We start from the raw sequence: 20,062 nt of genomic DNA on the forward strand, positions 1-20,062 counted from the left end.
ATCCTGCCAACCCTCCCTACCTCCACCACTACAACAAACAAGAATGTCGATTGAGAAGACCTCTCCAAAAGGCATCAGAGTTGATGAAATTGATGAAGATTAGACCAGTAATCATAAGTTTGATTCTTCCTATAAACACTTTTTCGGGCTTGTCGATGCCATTTATCTAATTAACGTGGTTCGCAAAATATTGCGTTAACCGGGGATATACCCAATGCTCACCGAAGAGTAGCTAGTGAACGCGAGTTCTCACGTCATTAAAAAAATGTCGTTAGAGAAACATCAAATAACATTGAACCCACGACAATTATTTACCAAGGAACTAACTTCAGTTTCAGCCCATATCATTCCTTTGTTTCTTCTGTTTTATACACTCCAGGACAAGTAGCAACCATCCAAAAACAGGAACTAAACAAGACAAAGAAAACAAGTGACACATTGCACATACAAATATAGGGCACTGCTAATACTGAGTGTGCTAAGAATAATTAGCAAAGCTATGACTTTCAAGTTAGATCCTTACAATCCCAATATACTATAGCAAAGCAATCTAAACTATGCTTAAAAAAGTTAAACAAACCGACTTGTATTAATTTCACGTCTTGCCATTATCATCATCCCAGATATGCAATGGTACCTCCAGTCTGGTGCAGCATTGCATCTATCTCATCACCATCCTCCATTTCCAGCTGAAAAGTTTTAGGTACAAATTGTTAGTATGTTTGGACGCTATAAGATCATCACCAACCAACTTCACTATTTTAGCAAATGATTTGCACCAAAGTACAGCAATTTATGTAGCAAATATCATATAACACATCTGAAAACACCAAAATTCATAAAACCCCATACATTCAGGCGGTGAACCACCTGCAAAAGAGGCAAATGTACCTCTTTTTAAAGAGTTAAACGAGGTTTTTTATTTTATACATAGGAGATTTCGTGTTTTTTTATATTTAGCAAGAGGATAAATAAAAAACACCCAAATTTCTGCATCAAACACAAAATTAATCTTCAATTCATCTACTTCAAACTTTAATGTAAAAAGAATATTCTCAAAACATCTAACCATTTACTTTACAACAATTATTTTATCTCACTAATCGCCAATTTATAAATTTATAATTACATCAACATATTAATTCTATGTTTAATTTGATTTAATCTGATTAATATAATAATTTATTTTCTACTTTATACTAATTATATTATTAAATTATATTGAAAAGTTATACTAAACTTACAAATGAAAATATATGAAGGAAAAAAAAAGAGTGTTTGCGTGATGAACAGTGTCGTGCCATTCACATCCTATGCACGAGGATGGTGCCCCAGTTGGAATGCAAAACCCAGAGCCAAAATAGCTTTGGCAGTGGGTTGGAGATGCTCTAAGCATCAATATTTCAGAAAATGAGTGAGATATGAGACCTCATCTGGAGTTTGTTCCCCTCGGAGACGGCGACCATCAAACAGAAAAGCAATAGAATTGAAATCCACAGATTGTCGGTCACAATAGGCATTCATAAGCTTCTTCAGCTGAGTATTCTTCTTAATCCTGAAAAAAACTTCGTTTCCATCCTACAAAAATCACCCGGAACAGGCACTTGTTTATTCAGCTTCCCAGCATCCAAAAACCAAAGTTTAATGGACAATCAAGTCTTGGCACAAAGTCTAATGACAAGGATCAATAAGAATGACTTCAAATGTTCAGATGGATTTTTTCTTTTTGTCCTGCAACGGTTATACTAAAATTGACCAAAATTCATAAAAAACATATAAACACGGTGAAATTTCACAGAAAAATGTTTTTCACATGGGTTTCAAAGTTTTCAGCTACGTGGAATCCTTGGGATTGCCACAAGAGTTTAACCATTGGGCAGGAAATCACGGCCCTTTTAAGCTCACCAACGATTCAATGAACTCTAGGATAATGATAAGGGCTCCGATACATTTTTTAGACTGCTTCAGGTAGATAAATAAAAAAAGAACTGAATATCGGGTGAACAGGATTTTTTTGCAGCCTTGTTCAGTTGTTCTAGAGCATCTGTTTCACATGAAAACGCTTTTCTCATTTGTTGGGCAGGAGGGTGGCATTAATTATCGTAACCAAAATATGCAAACAGTAATACATTGACATAAAAGATTGTGCTTGTTTACTAAGACCTAGATGAGCAGATTAAAGAGCTTCAATTAGGGGGAGGACAATCAAATTAACAGACTGATTGTCCATTTGTCCTTCATGATTCCTGTCAGGTGGAATTCACTTGTATACAACAGAACTTTTACACATCTTCATTTCTTTTTGTATCTTTTACAATTTAATAAAATATGAGCACCCTATAGAAGATGTCATGGTCTCTTGGTGAGTCATGTCATTTTCTAAGTTTACAATTACAATTATCCCTTTCCCAATTACGCTGTACAATCAGAAATCTCGCAATAAAAAAATCCTTCAATCCATGAAATGTTCCAACCCAACATTCTCCTTCAAACTTCTTCGACGCTTAAAAATTCCCCAATACCTAATCAAATCTCAACCCTAGCGATAAGAAATCCTTCGATTCCTCAACCACCTCTCTCTTGCTTCTCCTTCAAAATTGTCCAACTGAAAAATTCCATCCGAGACCCCAACTGATTCTACTGCTAAAAGTGAGTTTATTTATCATCATATAATTGTTACTGTTTTCTTTTTTCAGAATCCTACAAGGCAGAGTTCCTGGAACCAGAAGCCAGCCAAAGGTACCAATAGAATAGAACGAACAATAACTCTCCTATATGGTTGAAAAGTCCAATCATAAATCATCTAACATCCATCAATCACCGTAGAATTTCAACAACTAAAAATAAATCGAATAAAACAGGAAACTAAAAAAATAAAAATTCAGCTACAGTCATAGCTCCATAATCATCAAAAAAATCAAAGTGAGAAAGCAAGACCTGGCCTTTGACTTTGAGATTGATGTGTCCCGCCGGATCGGTGGGTTTCTTCTCATCTTCTACGCTCGACATTTTTCTCTGCAGTCTTCGATTTTATTCTTCTTCTTCGACGAAACAGGGTTTTAGCTTTCACTCGCCTGTGTTTGGGAATTAGAGTTTTCTTTAAAATTAAATAATTAAAAGATCGGGGATCGACTAAAGATAGCGTGGGGCTGTGAATTTGACGGTTCGGATGCTCTCGTAAAATCGACGGTCAGGATTCCGATTTCTTATTTGGGAAACGACGTCGTCGCATTGGAATTTTCCTATATGCGAACGTCGATAAATATGCCGCGTCATTTGTAAGCGAAGTACCAAAATTGAGTGGGGATCCGTGAAAACATGAGAATGTAGAAATTATTTACATATCGCCCCCTAATTTTGACTTGTTTCACATATGGATTTACAAACAACTCGAAATAAATACAAGGAGAATATAACAATTATCTAACTAATGATATAAGTACTCAAAATGTATCATCAGTAATGATGTAAATTAATCAAATCGTTTGCGAGTTATTCGAAAATCGACTCGATAAAAATCTCGTTTGAGTTCGTTTGTTAATCATATCAAGCCAAGCTCAATTTCGATTTCGAGCTCGAAAATCTAATCAAAACCAAGATCAAGCATAAAGATATTCGACTCGTGAGCTCGCAAACATGTTCGATAATAGACTCGCGAACTCGAGCTCGACTCGTTTAAATGGCTCGAATTTGGCTCGTTTATTTAGTGGACAAATAAAAATATTAATACTTATGTCAATTGAAAGAATTGAACACAAAACATAGTTGAAAAAAAGATGAATTTACATAACATAGTCACAATTATATATATACTTTTTTTTTATCTTACTTGCATTTCATTATACTAAAAAATTCTTTAAAACATAATAAATTAACATAAATACGCCGAGTTATTCTTTTTTCCTCAAAAAACTTACATCACCAAGTCATATACAAGTTGAGTAACTTTACAAATTATTATCCTAAAATATTATATTAAATTAAATATAATAAATTTATATTAATTAAAAAATAAAATTTATTTGGAACATAACGAGTGGAATATTAACAGAGTGAAGTTATTGCAATGTTGTTTATATGGTGATATCAGTGCATAACAAATATTTGTTGTCTGGATGTTAGATGTATTATTTTGGAATGTTCAGTAATATAATAAGTCTGTCTTTTAGTTGTTATTTTTTTCATTTTGGTTATTTATGAATAAATATATATTTTATGTTTAAAATTAGTTCATAGATGTATATTTAATTTTTAACCAAGGTTGTAAATGGCGGGGCGATCGGTGACCGCCTACCGTCTCAGCTGCCTAGGTGGTTGAATTTTTGTAAGTAATTTTTTTTATAGATAGTCATGCAATATAATCATTTTTTTTATATAAAATGTGCAATTAAATAATGTTCAGTAAGGTAGGCATTTGGGCAGAAAGTATGGCGCCCGAGCGGTAATATTTAACCGCCCGAGCGCCAATGTGCAATCCGGAAATGTTTGGACAGAGAATGCCGCGCCCGAGCGGTAGTTTATCACCGTCCGAGCGCCGGCCGAATTTCAGGAAAACAAGCCACGTTCCTTTAACCGAGCAACTTGATATATATATATATATATATATATATATATATATACATATATACGTGGTTCTTTCAAGAGAAAGGGAAGAAAGAAGCTCGAGAAAAGGGTTCTGCTTATTTGTGTTGAAAATCCTTACGTCTTTTGTGAGAAATCCGTCCGTCTGATTTTGAATCCGACTTCGGTACTGAGTTCCTATCGACGTAAGCTACGAGTGGACGTAAGTTTTACTACTTTTTGACATGTCTTGAAATTATGCTATTGTCAGAATTGAATAGGATTCATATATGATGTTCTTGATATGTTAGACATCATAGAATCGAAGTCAGATTAAGAAACGGACTGATTATAGAATTGTTATGAATTTTTAGGGTATATGGATTTATACCAGACAGATTTGAATTATGATTGGATTACGGATTGTATTGGATATGGGTTATGGATTGTAACTGTTATCTGGTGATATGGTATTGACGGGGATACTGAGTTTGTACCGTTATGCCGTGATTTTGAATTAAATCTAGATTGATCAGATTGTTATTGATTTGAATGGTATATTGACATGAGATTATTGATATTGTCATTGTCAGACAGACTGTGAGTTCAGGACTTCGACTGAGCAAGAAACCGATGAAAGAAAGGTATAAGTCAATGTGGTACTGGGAGATCGACTTGAGTCAGATTAGACTTGAGTTTCCCTAAATCACATACTTTACTTTATTGCATTGATATTGCAGTGATTTGTTTGATATACTTGTTCTCTTGATTATAGATAGCAGGTATTAGACGAGTAGTCTTATGACAGAAGTGCCTGATAGTGGTGGGATCACCACGGGCACATTGCACGATGTCATGAGATATTGTACTGGCGGAAGTGCCATCGTCTGTCGCTGGATAATTGGATATCGATGTGGATAGGATTATAGCTCTTTCTATTACTGGTGATCCGTATTGTATCGATGTGGATAGAATTATAACTTCTTCTATTACTGTTGATCGATGTTATATCGATGTGAATAGAATCGGAGTTTCTTCTATTACTGGTGATCGATACTATACTGATATGGATAGAAACAGAGCTTCTTCTATTACTGGTGATCGATACTATATCGACGTGGATAGAACTTGAGTCTTTTCTATTACTGTTGGTCGATATGGAATGCCAATGTCTGGAAACCGGGATCCCTAGACTAGGATTGAGACTAGTCTGAAACGTGGAGTCACGTATATGTCGACAGTCTATGATTGATTATATTTCAGAGTTTGATACATATATCTGTTACCTGATTACATGCTTTATATTTGTTTATATGATTGCATGTTTCGTTGATTTATACTGGGATTTATTCTCACCGGAGTTATCCGGCTGTTGTCTGGTCTGTGTGTGTACTTGACAACAGGTGGGACAGGTTCAGGATCCAGGAGATGAAGAGAGAGATCATGATTAGAGTAGATGCACCGGACTTGGATTAGAGATAGGGTTGGACACTTGATAGTAGTTATTAAACCCTAGTTTGAATAAATGTTTGTGATACAGGATTTGTATATTTATATACTGAGATGTATATATGTTTTTATGTCACTACGTTCCGCATTTTAAAAAAAAAATTTAGACCATGTTTTATAATTGATTAATTAGTCCCAATAATGATTAAGAACTTGATTAGCGTCCGGGTCCCCACAATTTAGAACACTGTTTTTAACAAACTCGAATCAAGATCAAATTCGAGCTCAATTATATGCTTTTACGAGCTTGAAAACGAGCCGAGCTCAAGTCAAACATGATAAACGATCTGTTAACGAATCAAACTCGAACTCGGCTTGATTAATATGATCAACGAGCTTTTAACGAGCCGAGCTCGAGCTTAGTAATTTCGATACAAATTGATCTCAACTTCAAACAATCTTAAATGAGCCAAACTCAAGTATGATACTGTTTGGTTTTATTTGGATCGTTTACATCCTTAGTCATGAGTAAACCATTAACGTTACTTTCGCATAGATGTGTGTTAATCTTGATTGTATATTAAAACTCTCCGGTTGAGCGTGGAAAAAGAAAACTAGTTACAATGTGGTAAAATCTGAAACAAACATTCAATAAATGAAAATAAAATTTATTATGTCATTATGGTCGAAATTGTGTGTAAATTTATAATTTAAACAAGTTTTGTGGAAATCGCGAAAGCCTGGCATGAAAAGCTAAGCTTTCGGTGAACCTTTTTGTTTGGTTTATTCGAATCAGTCCCTAGCCGCTGCTGCTCCGCATTCTCAGCTACGTGGGTCACACAACTGATTGTTGATTTCGTATTGGGCCTATTTTTGAATATAAATTAAACAAGCCCACCATTTCTAGCCCATTCGGTCATCCAGCAATTTATTTCTGGGCTAAACAAAGGTTAGTCCCAAATGAAGCCTGCCATTCATTTCTAGCCCATTGGGCCATCTAACCAAAATTTTTTGGGTTAAACATGTCATTGCATGAATTTCAAATAAATTTATATTATTTATAGAAGTAAGACCGTAAACTTCAAATTTATCTATTACATTTTTATATAATATTCATGTTAATTATGATGAATTTCGATTTCACCCAATAACATTGTCATTTGAAATACATTATACTTTATATCATTAATGTGCAATAGTTTTTATAAAGAGTAGGTCTGTTGTGAGATGACCTCACAAATCTTTATTTGTGAGACAGTCTCACGAATCTTTATCTGTGAGACATGTTAACTCTATCGATATTCACATTAAAAAGTAATATTCTTAGCATAAAAAATAATAATTTTTCATGAATAACCCAAATAAGATAACTGTCTCACAAAATACGACTAATGAGACCGTCTCACACAAGTTTTTGCCTTTTATAAATGCATATTATATTTAAAATTTTCTTGCTTTTTTCATACCTAATGAGATTAGGTTTGATTACGTTTGAGAATGATTATAATTGTGTTCAAATTCACTCTACTTAAATTACCCAAATTAAATACTTTTGTAAATCGTATACAGGTATAAGTTTATCTTTAAACAATTTAAAAATAAATTTATCCAAATATTTTAAAAATAATATCATTACACTTATAAACCTATACTTATATGAGTGGGTCTTATGTGAGACCGTCTCACGGATTTTAATCTGTGAGACGGGTCAACCTTACCCATATTCATAATAAAAAGTGATATTCTTAGCATAAAAAATAATACTTTTTCATGGATAACCCAAATAAGAGATCCGTCTCTCGAATACAACCCGTGAGACCGTCTCACACAAGTTTTTGCCTACTTATATATACTTACATAAAAACAACTCTAGTCCAGCACCATTTTTGGTGCTCGATTGGAGTGAAAATCCTTGCTCCGTTGTGGAGCAAGGATTGGAGTTGCTCTTATGCATCCCCCGCTGTCATTTTCTATCTCCAACTCCAACCCCATCTGTGTAAGAGGCAATTTTTCAAGAACACTGCACAAATTTTACCCATTGATGTTGATTCAACAATCCCACTTCTTATCTGGGTTAATTTATCCCCAGACATATATTAATGGCTCGCTCGATTTTGGCTTTCTTGCTACTCTTTTTATCAACCGTTTATCGCAGTCGTGTTCAATCTGAAGAAGGGTATTTAGAAGCAGAGATATCGAGAAATGGGCTTGATTTTCTCGAGAATTTGCTGATAGAAAAGGCAGAGTCTTCATTAATTCCATTGGAGCTTCCCAAGATTGAGAAGTTGGTGAAAATCCCAGTTTTAGGTAACGTTGAGACGGTTCTTTCCAACATCACAATTGAAAGAATACACGTGACTAACTCTACTGTGCAAACCGGAGATACTGGGATTGTTATGGATGATTCTGGTGCATTTGCAAATTTGACTATGAATCGGAAGTATTCGTACACTACTTGGCCACTTCCCATTTCGGTCTCCGATCAAGAAACTGCTACTGTTCGTGTATGATGCTTACATGAATTGTTTGTTCGATTTATTTTATAAAGTTGAGATCAAAGCGTGGATGGTTTGAGTTGTAGAATCTACTGATTAGTTTACTTTTGGCAAGAACAAGAATATTATGTCAGCATAATGCATAGAAGGATTAGGTGGTGGCGAGGGGTGGCAGATGAAGATATGTTCAATTTCTATGGCCCTCTTTAGGTACAGTGCACCAACTAGTCCTAAAATTGAATTTGCTGGTCGTCCATGGCTGGATGTGTTGTGTTTGTGTCCCTGCTCTGTTTCGAGATTGTCAGCAGCTGTTCCTCGTATCTACCGCACTGAAATGAAGAAGATTAGAAGTGGATTTTTAATGTAATTTGATATGCACAAAAGGATCATAGTTCTTGACAATAGTTGTTTTTGAATCCAGACCCCCTAGTTGGAGTGAGGATGTCATTTAAAATGTGCAGAAGGCTTATTCGGAATCCCGGGCACAGCGAAACCTCAACAAAGGAAAATATGCAAAACAAAGACTGAACAGAGTGTCAGGCTTATTTTTTTGCAAATAAAAAGATGTAGTTGTTTTTCCATTTTGATTAAATAGCAAAATTATTAAATTCACTATCTTTGCTCCAATTTCTCACACAAATGGGTGACTCTTAAGTCACGAGCATGTTGAGAAATTTATAATATCTAAGCAAGAATGTAAACAAGTTTGTGTTGCGTGTTATACACTGTTCACACTCAAGCATGTGGTGTTGTCTCCGCAGGCTGATGCCAGAATTCAACCATCAGTAATTTGTAAATTTTTAAAGGGGAATCGATCATTGTTTTATATTGATAATGTGTTGGTGCTCTAGATGCTGATAGGGTTGCTACTATGTTAAAATGATCCTTTCGAAGGCAGCACTTCTCTAAGTTGGGTTCTGCATTGTCCTCTTAGTCTTATAAAATAAAATTGCTCTGAGCTAATTTCTCTCCACAAATTTCTCCTTTTTAAGCCATTGGGTTTAGTGACAAAATCTGTGAACCCTAGACATGAAATCATACACTCATCATCAAGTTGACTTTTGTACTGAGGCATGATGAATTTTGCTTCTTCAAAGGTTGAAGGACTAGAAGTTGGTCTCTCTCTCAGTTTGAAGACTATACAGGGATATCCTAAGCTTTCTCTTCTGGATTGTGGATGCTACGTGAATGATGTTTCTATACATTTGGATGGAGGATCGTCATGGTTTTATCAAGGGTGTGTTTTCTCATGCGGTTCTTTTGACTTTTGAGGTTTATAGATCTTCTTTGATTTTTCCCCACCAGATGTTAACTACATGTATAATATGAATATCAAAATTTTACTTGTTTCATTTTCTTATCCTAAATATGTTAGAAGCGGTATCTTTCTGTGCTTTAGGAATTTGATTTATGGGCTTAAGCATCAGCTTCCAACAATCTATTTATGTCTTCTACTTCTTTTGTCTTCTTGTTTAGGGATTCTTCATACTTCAAACCTTTGTTATTATTTCTCCTCGTAGCTTTTAATGCTTTAAAAATTATTTCACTTACTGTTTCCAGGTTAGTAGATGCTTTTTGAGGATAAAATCAGTTCTGCTGTTGAAGATGCTGTTTCTAACAAATAAAAGATGTGGTGGCCAAGCTTGAAACTTCATTACTATCTCTTCCTAAAGAAATACCAGTTACTGATATAGCTATTCTATATTTCACGTTTATCGATGACCCGGTATTGAGTGAATCATCTGTTGAACTGAAAATCAATGGGTTGGTCTCTTCCAAGGATGGTGTCGAGCTTTTGAACCACTACCATAGACCATCACAGGATTCAGTTTCATGCAAGCAAGAAGATATGATGGCCAAAATTTCTTTGCATGAAGATGTTATCTAGTCAGCATCTTCAATTTACTTCGAGGTAAGTTTTTTTCTTTAGTTTTTCTTATCTCGGTAGCCCACTTCAAGTGATTTGTTGGGCTTCATTACGTAATTTGGTTGTTGCTTTTTTTTTTTTCTTTTTCATTTTTATCGGTATTGATTGTTGCTTTCTTGAAAATACATAACATAGTTACTGACTGATCTTCGTCTAAAAGTCGTGGTTTTTCAAAATAGGCAGGCAAGATGCATTGGATGGTTGATAAATTACCAGATCAATCCCTCTTAAACACAGCTGAGTGGAGGTTTATTATACCTCGGTTGTATAAGAAGGTACCCAAATCACGACATGAATTGAACATTTCCATTTCGTCTCCACCTACCTGTAAAAGTTGGAGACCAGAATATCAAGGCAATGACTACCCTTAAATTTGGTGATTGATGTTTTGGATATGGAGGAATTGATACCGGTCTGGTGCATTCCCATGGTAAGCCTGCCAAGAGAACAGGTCAAATGAATCTGATTACCTCAGGTTGAACTTTGTGCATTTTTCTGGGATCTTATTTTGTATAGATATTGTCTCATGCTGAATATTATGGTTTTTTCCTCTACAGATGATTGATGTTTCTGCGGTTACTGAAATTTCAAGAAATTCTCTGACTGGAAATATTAAGTTAAATAATTTTTGTCTCTTGAGTGGAGCAATATTGGAGATCTGCACATGCATCAAATCCAGGTATTGGCTTGGAGATACCAAATTCTTCAGATTGGTTTGGTTACTATTTAGCAGTCACAACTTTAACTATGAGAAAATAAGAACTGCGAGAATTAGGAGTCTATGACAACCCGGTGGATGCCTGAAGGAAGTGTGAAACAACTAGTGCTATTGGAGGTGGTTGCTGGTTAGACAAAGCCGTGTTGGCATTCTGTTTTTCTTCTTTTATGACCTGTTTTCCTCCTTTTATGGCTGGTCGTTATTGAGATATGTTTCACGAGATTATTGTTTGTAAATAATGTTCTTCTGCTAAGCCCTGGACTGTCTATCTTCGCAGACGTTTATGTCCAGCGTGCTCAAAACCGTAGTCTTGCCTTACATAAATATGAAACTGCGTGAAGGATATACGCTACCAGAGTTCCATGGTCACGGGCTTCAAGACACCCAAATCCTCTACAAAGACTCGTGGATGGTGATACACAGCGACATGGGGACTGCGAAACTATTCAATCTTATTTAGTTGCTGCTCACTCATGACTCCGTGCAAGAACATGGGGACTGAAGAGATTAGCTCAGGACATGCTTCCTCCATGCAACGCTGCGTGTGTTGTACTTCTATATTTGTATAAATTTAATGATCCCCTCGTGTTTTTATTTATTCACTAAAAGGTTTCAAAATTGTAAAATGCTCTGTTGGCAGCAAGAACAAATATTGTTTTTGATGTTTTGGCATAAAAGATTGGCGAAAAAATTACGGGTTCTTGCAGTCGCAGTATTTTCTTTACATCAACAGATTCAATGCAATATTTAACATCTCAGATAAATACCACCTCAGATACATACTTTAGGTAACGCAGTATTGCGGTAGGATTTTTAGAAATTTAAATTTAAATATATAATGATTATTTAGTTTATTATGGAGTGTTGTATATTTAAAATATTATAAAGTAGATATTTAGTATTTACTGTTATCAATTTCAAATTTATTATCATGAATCTTTGTATCACATGAGCTATAAGTTATCGCAAGACGACAACAAACCAAAATTAGAAGAAAAATAACGTATTACATAAGCTATAAGTTATCACAAGACGACAACAAATCAAAATTTGAGTAAAAAAACATTATTGATTTTTCAATTTTGATTTATTCAATTAACTCTATATATTTGGTTTTAATCGTGCTGCTTGATCGATGAGTCCTTTATTTATATATATATATATATATAATATCAATTAAGATGTAAATTCGATGAATTTAATTTTTAAAACATTGTCAAAGTAAAAAGGAAAGGCGGAGGGCAAAAACGTAAAACAAAGGCGAGGGTGGGGATTATAAGAAAAAAGAACATAATAATATGAAATATAAAATTTTCTGCCCCCTCGGTCGCCTCTTCCCCTGCTCAAGTTCTTTTTTTTCACCCAACCCCCAATCACACACAGCGCAGCACGCACACACTCGGTCACGATTTAATCAAAGCTTTGTTTCGGAATTACCCGCCAAAAGGTATATTTTCAAGTTTTTCCGCTAAATTTCATTCTTCCCAATGCCTAGGGTTTGTATGCTCTCTGCCCTTTATGGTTTCGAATCTCTCTCTTCTCTGCAGGTCTGTACGCTGATTCCTGCGTTTTGTCTATGTGGGTGTTTTCTTTGGGTGTTTGTTAGGGTTGGATGGAACCTTTGGGGGAGATTCAATTGTGCGACGAGAGATCGGAGGTTGTCGGTGAGAAGAGGCTGCCGGTGGAGGATGGGGATGTGTTGGCGGAGGCCTCTCCGCCTAAGAGAGTTAAGGAAGGGACCGAAGGGAGAGTGGTTGTGGTTGGGGGGGATTTGAAGAAGGTGGCGGAGATGGTCTTGGTGTTGGCTGCAATGGGAAAGATGAGGGGAGGGAAGGGCCCAACTGAGGCTGAGAAGGAGTTGATGGCCGAGGCACGCCACACTATGGTGAAGGTTTGTCAAGGTTTTGCTCCCAAGGATGTGTTCCCCAGGGATGCTTTTGGGGCTTTGATAGAGGATTTGGGGCTTAATAAGTTGAAAGACCAGAGGCTAGGGTTTCGACCTCCCAAAATAATCTATTGCTGAGAAGTTGTTGATCTCAAAAAGAAAGGTTTGCTATTTAATTCATAGTAATACGCCAACCTTGCTTGATTTGATTGACAACAAGTTCGAGTTGAGTATGTATGTGTGTGGTATGTGGATATGAAGCTCTCTTTCAATTTTTTTACTTGTATCAATTCTTTGTTGATCTTCGTTTGATGGTACCTGCTAACTTTGTTGCAGAAGCTTTTAAATTTCTGTTATAGAATGCTATATAACTTACCTTAAGAAGTCAACACTATTACTCGTCAAATTAACGAAACCAATTCAATAGCCCTGAATTACCTTGTTGATGCAAGCAAAAAGAGCTATTCATCACAGTTGGCTGTTTAGTGGAATCTCACCTTATCATAGTAATTAAAAGCGCCAGTTCCATTAAAGCGCACAAGTGTATTGGGACTTTAGGTGTAAAGAGAAGCTTACGCTTTATGGAAATAAAATGCTATTCATAATAAAAATAAAATCATTTTTTTTAAATATGAAATATGAGATTTCAAATATTGAATTACTCGTCAAATTAACAAAACCAATTCAATAGCCCTGAATTACCTTGTTGATGCAAGCAAAAAGAGCTATTCATCACAGTTGGCTGTTTATTGGAATCTCACCTTATCATAGTAATTAAAAGCGCCAGTTCTATTAAAGCGCACAAGTGTATTGGGACTTTAGGCATAAAGAGAAGCTTACGAGCGTAAAGAGAAGCTTACGCTTTATGGAAATAAATGCTATTCATAATAAAAATAAAATCTATTTTTTTTAAATATGAAATATGAGATTTCAAATATTGAAATCATAGTCATCTTCCGAATATCAAAATATTAGAACGAGAAGGCTAACGGCAGAGGTGACATGGTGACAAAGGCTACATGATGTTAGGGTTTCCTCTGCACTTTTTTTTTCTGTCGGAATTTGTTGAAAAAAGACGGTTTCTCTGCGAAACGCGAAGATCACAGAAGCTCACACTTCATGGAAGCCGTGCGTGTGCTGCGCTTTTGTCAACTATGCACCTTAATAAATAAATGTTCTACTAAATTAAATATGTTGGTAGCTAATTTTTCGGTATCTTTTCTTTAGATGGAGAAAGCAGCGGATTTTTCCCTACCATCTACGCCGCATTCATTACAGAATCTGCAGGGGAACTCTGGTCAGTCAGTTGAAAGTCGTTCTGCATTGCATCCTGCGCGAACATCTCAGTTAGATAAATCAAGTCACATGACAATGTTATCTGGAATCCAGTCTACCACACCTTCGACTTATGGTACTGCCACAACTTCTACTTCTTTGCCGTATCAACTTCCTACCAGTGAGATAAGAACAGTGGGTTCCAGTGCATTGCCCTCTAGCCATTTGGGTTCAACGACATTGCCAAGAGTTGACAGATCCCATCCTAGATCAAATGGTTCTTCACATGCTTCACAAGTTCCAGGTATCACAGATGCTTTTTATTATTAAACGTAGTAAATAATCTCTTCCCTTTAATCGTTCCATGAGCATCTTGGGCAGCCAAATTTAACTCTAGTTTCACTTGCTCAATGTCCTTTCTCTAGTACCATAAAATTTGCCTCAAGGAATTTTAGACGTCTTAGGGATAAAAATGGCATATATTTTTTGCATTGGAATTCAAGTGATATTGTCTTCTTGAATGCTATATTGTTATATGGCACTTCCTTTTACGAGGTTCTTAAAGCTTGCCACTGCCATCTTATTTTTCTTCAAGCCATAGATCCATGATCAACTCTCATGTTTCTTTCATCATGCAGCAAATTTGTCCTCTAATGCAACCATGAGGACTCCAGCTTGGTCGGTACAAACTCAGTCTGTTTCATCTGCCAAAACTGGAGATAATAAGGGACCAGTTAATACCTCCCTGAAAGTGGAGGGAGCTGCGGATGTTAAATCTGGAGCTGTTCCTCAAACAAGGGTTATGACAGTTGCTCAGACGACAACTGGATTTCCTTCATGTGGCACTAGTAATGTCCATGCTCCTCATATGGGACATACTCATGCTGAAGTCAGTAAGATTGTTCAAAGATTACTACAACTACGGGGTTCTGAACGGCCGACTTGGATTCCACCTTCTAGGGATTATATGAATAAAGCATTAACTTGTCAGGTGTGCATGTCTACCGTAACAGAAATAGACAGTGTACTTATTTGTGATGGTTGTGAAAAAGGGTATCACTTAAAATGCCTTCAGACAACCAATCAAAAGGGGGTTCCGAGAGGGGAGTGGCATTGTGGAAAGTGCTTGTCATTGAGCAATGGAAAGCTCTGCCTCCGAAATATGGTCGTGTCATGAGAAATGCCACTCCTCCCAAGGTTCCTTCCAATTCAGCAGCTGGTCCATCCAATTTGAGCCAAACAATTGGTGCTTCAGGAGCTGTTAAGGCCGCTCCGAATGTAGCTGTTAATGGAAACATTTCAATGCAAAATGTTTTTACTGAAGTTGAGGTGAATAGTTACGACCATCAGATTTCTGGAACAAAGAGAGAAGATTCAAGAGGAACTCAAAAGAACGATGTTAGCTCGACTGTGGATAAAATATCTTCTGGGAATGACCCTAATAATGTTATGAAAACTTCTACCTCTGGTTCTGTTTTATCTGCAAATTCAGTGGCTGAAAAAACTTGTGGGGAGAAAGTTGTTGAAATAAATCCAAATCCTCCTTCAAAATGCGAAATGGTTCCACATTCCTCTGATAATTTCCAGGTGGTAGTGAATGCTCAAGATGGTAACAAAGACAAGCCAAATGCCGAAGTAAAGTCCTTAAAGAAATCTCTACATAATAACCTTACAGTGATGGGTTCGAATCAACTAAACGAGCAAGAAGTTTTAGTTAATAACTCAGAAAATATATATGGTGATACATGGGTGATAAACCGGGACATGTCTCATTTACATGCTGTCAATTGGGTTGGTGACCCACTTCAAATTTTGGATGAGAAAATCTATTACTCATCATGCTGCATCAATGGACATGTTTATAAAGCTATGGACCATGTCCTAATTCGGTTTGACAATGAAAAACTTGTACCTTCAAGACTTCAGGTTAGCAATCTGTTATGCAAGGATTATTGGGAATGGTTTTATTGTTGTTCTAATCATTATTTGTGAGGAATATGATCATATTGTTTCATCATTCGAACAATATCAATCATATGTCCACAGTCTGAGTTCCAATATATTTCCTACTTTTGCGTTAAGAATGCTTGTCCTTCAGACCTGAATGTTTAATATTTGTTCTAGAACTTGTTTCAGTTACTTTTGTTGCTCTGAGGTGAAAAGAGGACATGGATAAGTATCATATATGGTTCTTGCTTAACGAATATTGCTTCTTTTCTGCAGGCAATGTGGGAAGATAATAATAATACAACAAAGTGGGCAACTGTAAATCGGTGCTACTTTCCTGGTGATTTACCTGCGGCTGTTGGTCGTCCATGTGGCCTGGAAAGCTGTGAGGTGAATTGCAATTTTGCGTTTTGATGAATTTACATTGCAATGTTGCGTTTTGATGAATTTACATAAGTGTCATGTTGAGTGCTCACAAGGTTCGAACATAGTTGAATGTGTTTTTGGGTCCTGTATGTATTTTTACTCATCAAAAAGTCAAAATTCGTGTTAGAAGAGTATGCATTGCCTGTGCATATCTTAGTGTTTAGATGCTGGGACATATTATTGAAGAAACTAAACCTTCATGAAATTATAATCATTGTGTAGTTTTGTTCAAAAGATCATTTAAGGGATTGCATCAAGGTCGTCGATAATCTTTCAGAATTTGCAGGTTTACGAGTCTTCTTGTGGTAGAGCATTGATGGCTGGATTGATAGAAAGTCCATGTCTAGTCCTTCCTCCAAGAAAATTTTCCGAAGAGAGTGAAAGGAGAACTGTTTCAGGAATGCAACATCGTTTCCCTCCACTCTATTTGTGCAAGTGTGTCCTTTGCTTTCCCTGTACTCTGAAGCTCTATTTATTAAAATAATTTTTTTTGTCTGGATGCTCTACTCCTCCCAATCATGTTGTTCCCCAAGATATTTGTATAACCCTTTCTTGGAATTATTGGTAACTAGTGATTTTTGCTTGAAGGAAGATGCTATAAGTTAGTTGTGATTCATTTGTTCTTTAAATTAATTATGGACTTCTAGTGCAGACTATAGACCTATACAATTGCACATCCTTCACAATTTTTTAAATTTGCCCCTCAGCATTTACATTACGGAGCTAATAATTTGTAGACATTTGTGCCAGCATCCTGTTCATTCAGATTGGTATCCATAGAATAATTTTATGAATTTATGATACACGGAGAATGGAGATCGGCTGAAAACTTCCATTTTTTCCAAAGGAATGGTGGAGGGCCATGACGAACCCAACTACTGTTAATTGTCATTGGCTACTTTGATTATTAGATCCCCTGAGTAGTTTAAGTTGTGGCAGAGATCTCATGTTACGGAGTCTGCAATCTATTTTTTCCCACTTCAAGATTTCTTCCTTCATACATGGTTTATGAATCTATCTGGCATTGATATAGCTCTCTAATTTGACAGATGGATTTATGACGAAGCAAAAGGGCTATTCCGGGATATTTCTTGTTAAATATGGAAGCCATATTATTAGCCGATAAATTATACAAATCACGGCCTGTTCATGCTCATTTAATAAGGTACTTGGTAGATATAATCTGTTGACTCAACAGATATTTGCTATTCTAATAGAGTATTTTTATTTCATAAGGTACTTGGTAGATATAATCTATTGACCTGTTTTATCCATTTTCGCTAAAAAATTCCTCCACTGGTGATCGCGAACATTGGATCGAACTGTACGTTTCAATGTTCAACACCTATAAATTAACTTTTAACGTCACTTGATCTATATTGTATTCAACAGGTAGCTTGTTGATGCAGTGGCCCCATCACATTGGAGCAGAGGATAGCTTAAAATTCAGTTTTGTGTACGATATGGTTAGCAGCTCTAATTGTAGTCTGTATCATCTCAGTTTTCAGTACACCCTGTTTTTGGTGCTCAACACCTAAATTACATGATTGTCGGATGTACAAGGGACAAGTGAACCCTTTCTACTTAGTTTTCCCATCAAATTAATTGTATTGATCCTTTTATACAAAGTTGACTCGATTTGAATTTCACATTGTAAAGTTAAAAAAGAGATGTGCACTTGCGTAGTAGTCTTCTTCGGGTTGTTGCGTCTTGTAGAGTGGCTTGTGTCACGTAAAGCCACTTTTGGACTTGGGCTTACAGAAGAGATATTGATCATGCTATTCAGGGGCCGTGATGCCTCAAACTGATTGTTTTCGTGGAGTTGAGGTAATTAGTACGTGGAGCATTTGAAGTTTTATAGAATCAACTAATAATCAACTCCATTTGAAAAATGACTTCTATATACTCTATGTAGCTTCTCTTTTAGGGTAATATATTTTCGATTTCTTCTCAAAATTGAGGTTCTACTAAAAACTTGTTAGGGATGGTTAGTTCATTCTCCATCAATTAATATATCAACTTTGAAGTAATTTTCACATTTGAAATGCGTTACCTAAAATATGATTGACTATATGATTTTAATTAATTAATTGTGAGCATGGAAAGTATTTTCCCCAGATTTAAAATTCTAGCCGCAAATTTTAGTGTATTTCGATCGATAAAGAAATACGTTAATTGCATCGTTTAGGGCGAGCAGCCCCATACATGTTTCTTATTTTTCACACATCCAAAATGCATACTTGATCCCATATGTTAAATAATATTTAGGACCAGATTACTTTTGCAAGCTTTAACTTGTGGTACAAAGAAACAGTACTGATGCATACATATGGCCTCCTTTCACAACCCAGTTCACCAATTCACATCCATCATCATCTTTATTATATAGACACACACACACACACGTTATAATAATGAATGCACGATTTCCACGCACCTCTCTGCTTTCAGCTCAACTTCTAGTAATATAGGCCATTCATTCATATTATCCATAGTAGAGTGCGTGGCTGTTCCTATTATTACTATGCTTTTCTTGTTCAGTCGCTCCAATGAAAGTTTGCCCCACTTTTCAAAAACAACGAATCGGGTTCTCTAATTACTGTGTCGAGTAAGAATAGGAAAAATAACAGTGTGTGATTGATTTTACTTGTATTGTAAGTTGTAGCTTCCTTGTAAAATATACCGTGTCATGTATTTCATCATTTTACTCGATGTAGCATAGATTGAATCGTTACGAGGTATATAGCGACTTCAATATCATGCCTAGATGGGCATAATCGTCTTGGGATCTGATCAAATCGTGGAATGATCTGACCCTTCTTTAGCTGTGGGATGCGTACCGGAAATTGGCAAAAGATGGGGTGGCAGGAGACCTAGCTAGATGTATATAATAGTAGTTAGTGAATTAGTTCAATAAGTCGTTGAGGTCTAACTTTATTGTGCCTCATTTAATTGACTGTCTGTGTTTTGCCTGTTAAACACACAACCAAGCTTAAAATATATCAATATTTGGAGGAAATGTGTTCCTTACATAACCTACATGCATATTGTTAAATATTTGATACTCACTCTTATTTTTACTTACTCATCATCCTATCGTTGTAAAGTTAATATATATAAATCAGATTTCACGTACTATTTTTTCAAAAAAAGTAAATTGCTAATTACGCATAGCTTGGTGAAAATTGAAAGTTTGTGCTTGAATACTATTTTTTGGTTGATAACATTCGAATATTGATGTATTTTGAAATTACCAAAAGATATCTAAACTAGGCTTTTTTTTAAAGATAACTCTCGTTGACTCCCTTCCCTTCTAAACCAAAAGAAAAAGGAAAACGAAGACAAACTTTGAGCACAATGATAGCTTACTTAGAAATAAT

At 35.9% G+C, this 20,062-nt stretch overlaps 1 protein-coding gene and 2 pseudogenes across 1 annotated transcript; 2 read left to right on the forward strand and 1 right to left on the reverse strand.

Moving 5' to 3' along the window:
* Nucleotides 1–422: 422 nt before the first annotated feature.
* LOC140812278 (small ubiquitin-related modifier 2-like) lies at nt 423–3,117 on the reverse strand. The gene is made up of 3 exons (XM_073170514.1): nt 2,938–3,117; nt 1,429–1,578; nt 423–689 (listed from the first exon to the last, which is right to left on the reverse strand). Exons 1-3 carry the CDS (start codon nt 3,007–3,009, stop codon nt 615–617), a joined length of 297 nt encoding a protein of 98 aa, XP_073026615.1. The 5' UTR covers nt 3,010–3,117; the 3' UTR covers nt 423–614.
* Nucleotides 3,118–7,920: 4,803 nt separating this feature from the next.
* Nucleotides 7,921–11,849, forward strand: LOC140812012 (putative BPI/LBP family protein At1g04970; annotated as a pseudogene).
* A 610-nt stretch (nt 11,850–12,459) lies between these two features.
* Nucleotides 12,460–18,438, forward strand: LOC140811342 (uncharacterized; annotated as a pseudogene).
* The last annotated feature ends 1,624 nt before the right edge of the window (nt 18,439–20,062 follow it).

This window comes from Primulina eburnea, chromosome 14 (assembly GCF_022965805.1).
Source record: "Primulina eburnea isolate SZY01 chromosome 14, ASM2296580v1, whole genome shotgun sequence".
NCBI lineage: Eukaryota > Viridiplantae > Streptophyta > Magnoliopsida > Lamiales > Gesneriaceae > Primulina > Primulina eburnea.

Coding starts and splice junctions, on each gene's coding strand:
- LOC140812278 (XM_073170514.1), bottom strand. CDS start 3,009: ATGTCGAGCGTAGAAGATGAGAAGAAACCCACCGATCCGGCGGGACAC. Junction 1,579..2,937: donor ATCTCAAAGTCAAAGGCCAG/GTCTTGCTTTCT, acceptor TGATTTTTGTAG/GATGGAAACGAAGTTTTTTT. Junction 690..1,428: donor GGGAACAAACTCCAGATGAG/GTCTCATATCTC, acceptor AAAACTTTTCAG/CTGGAAATGGAGGATGGTGA.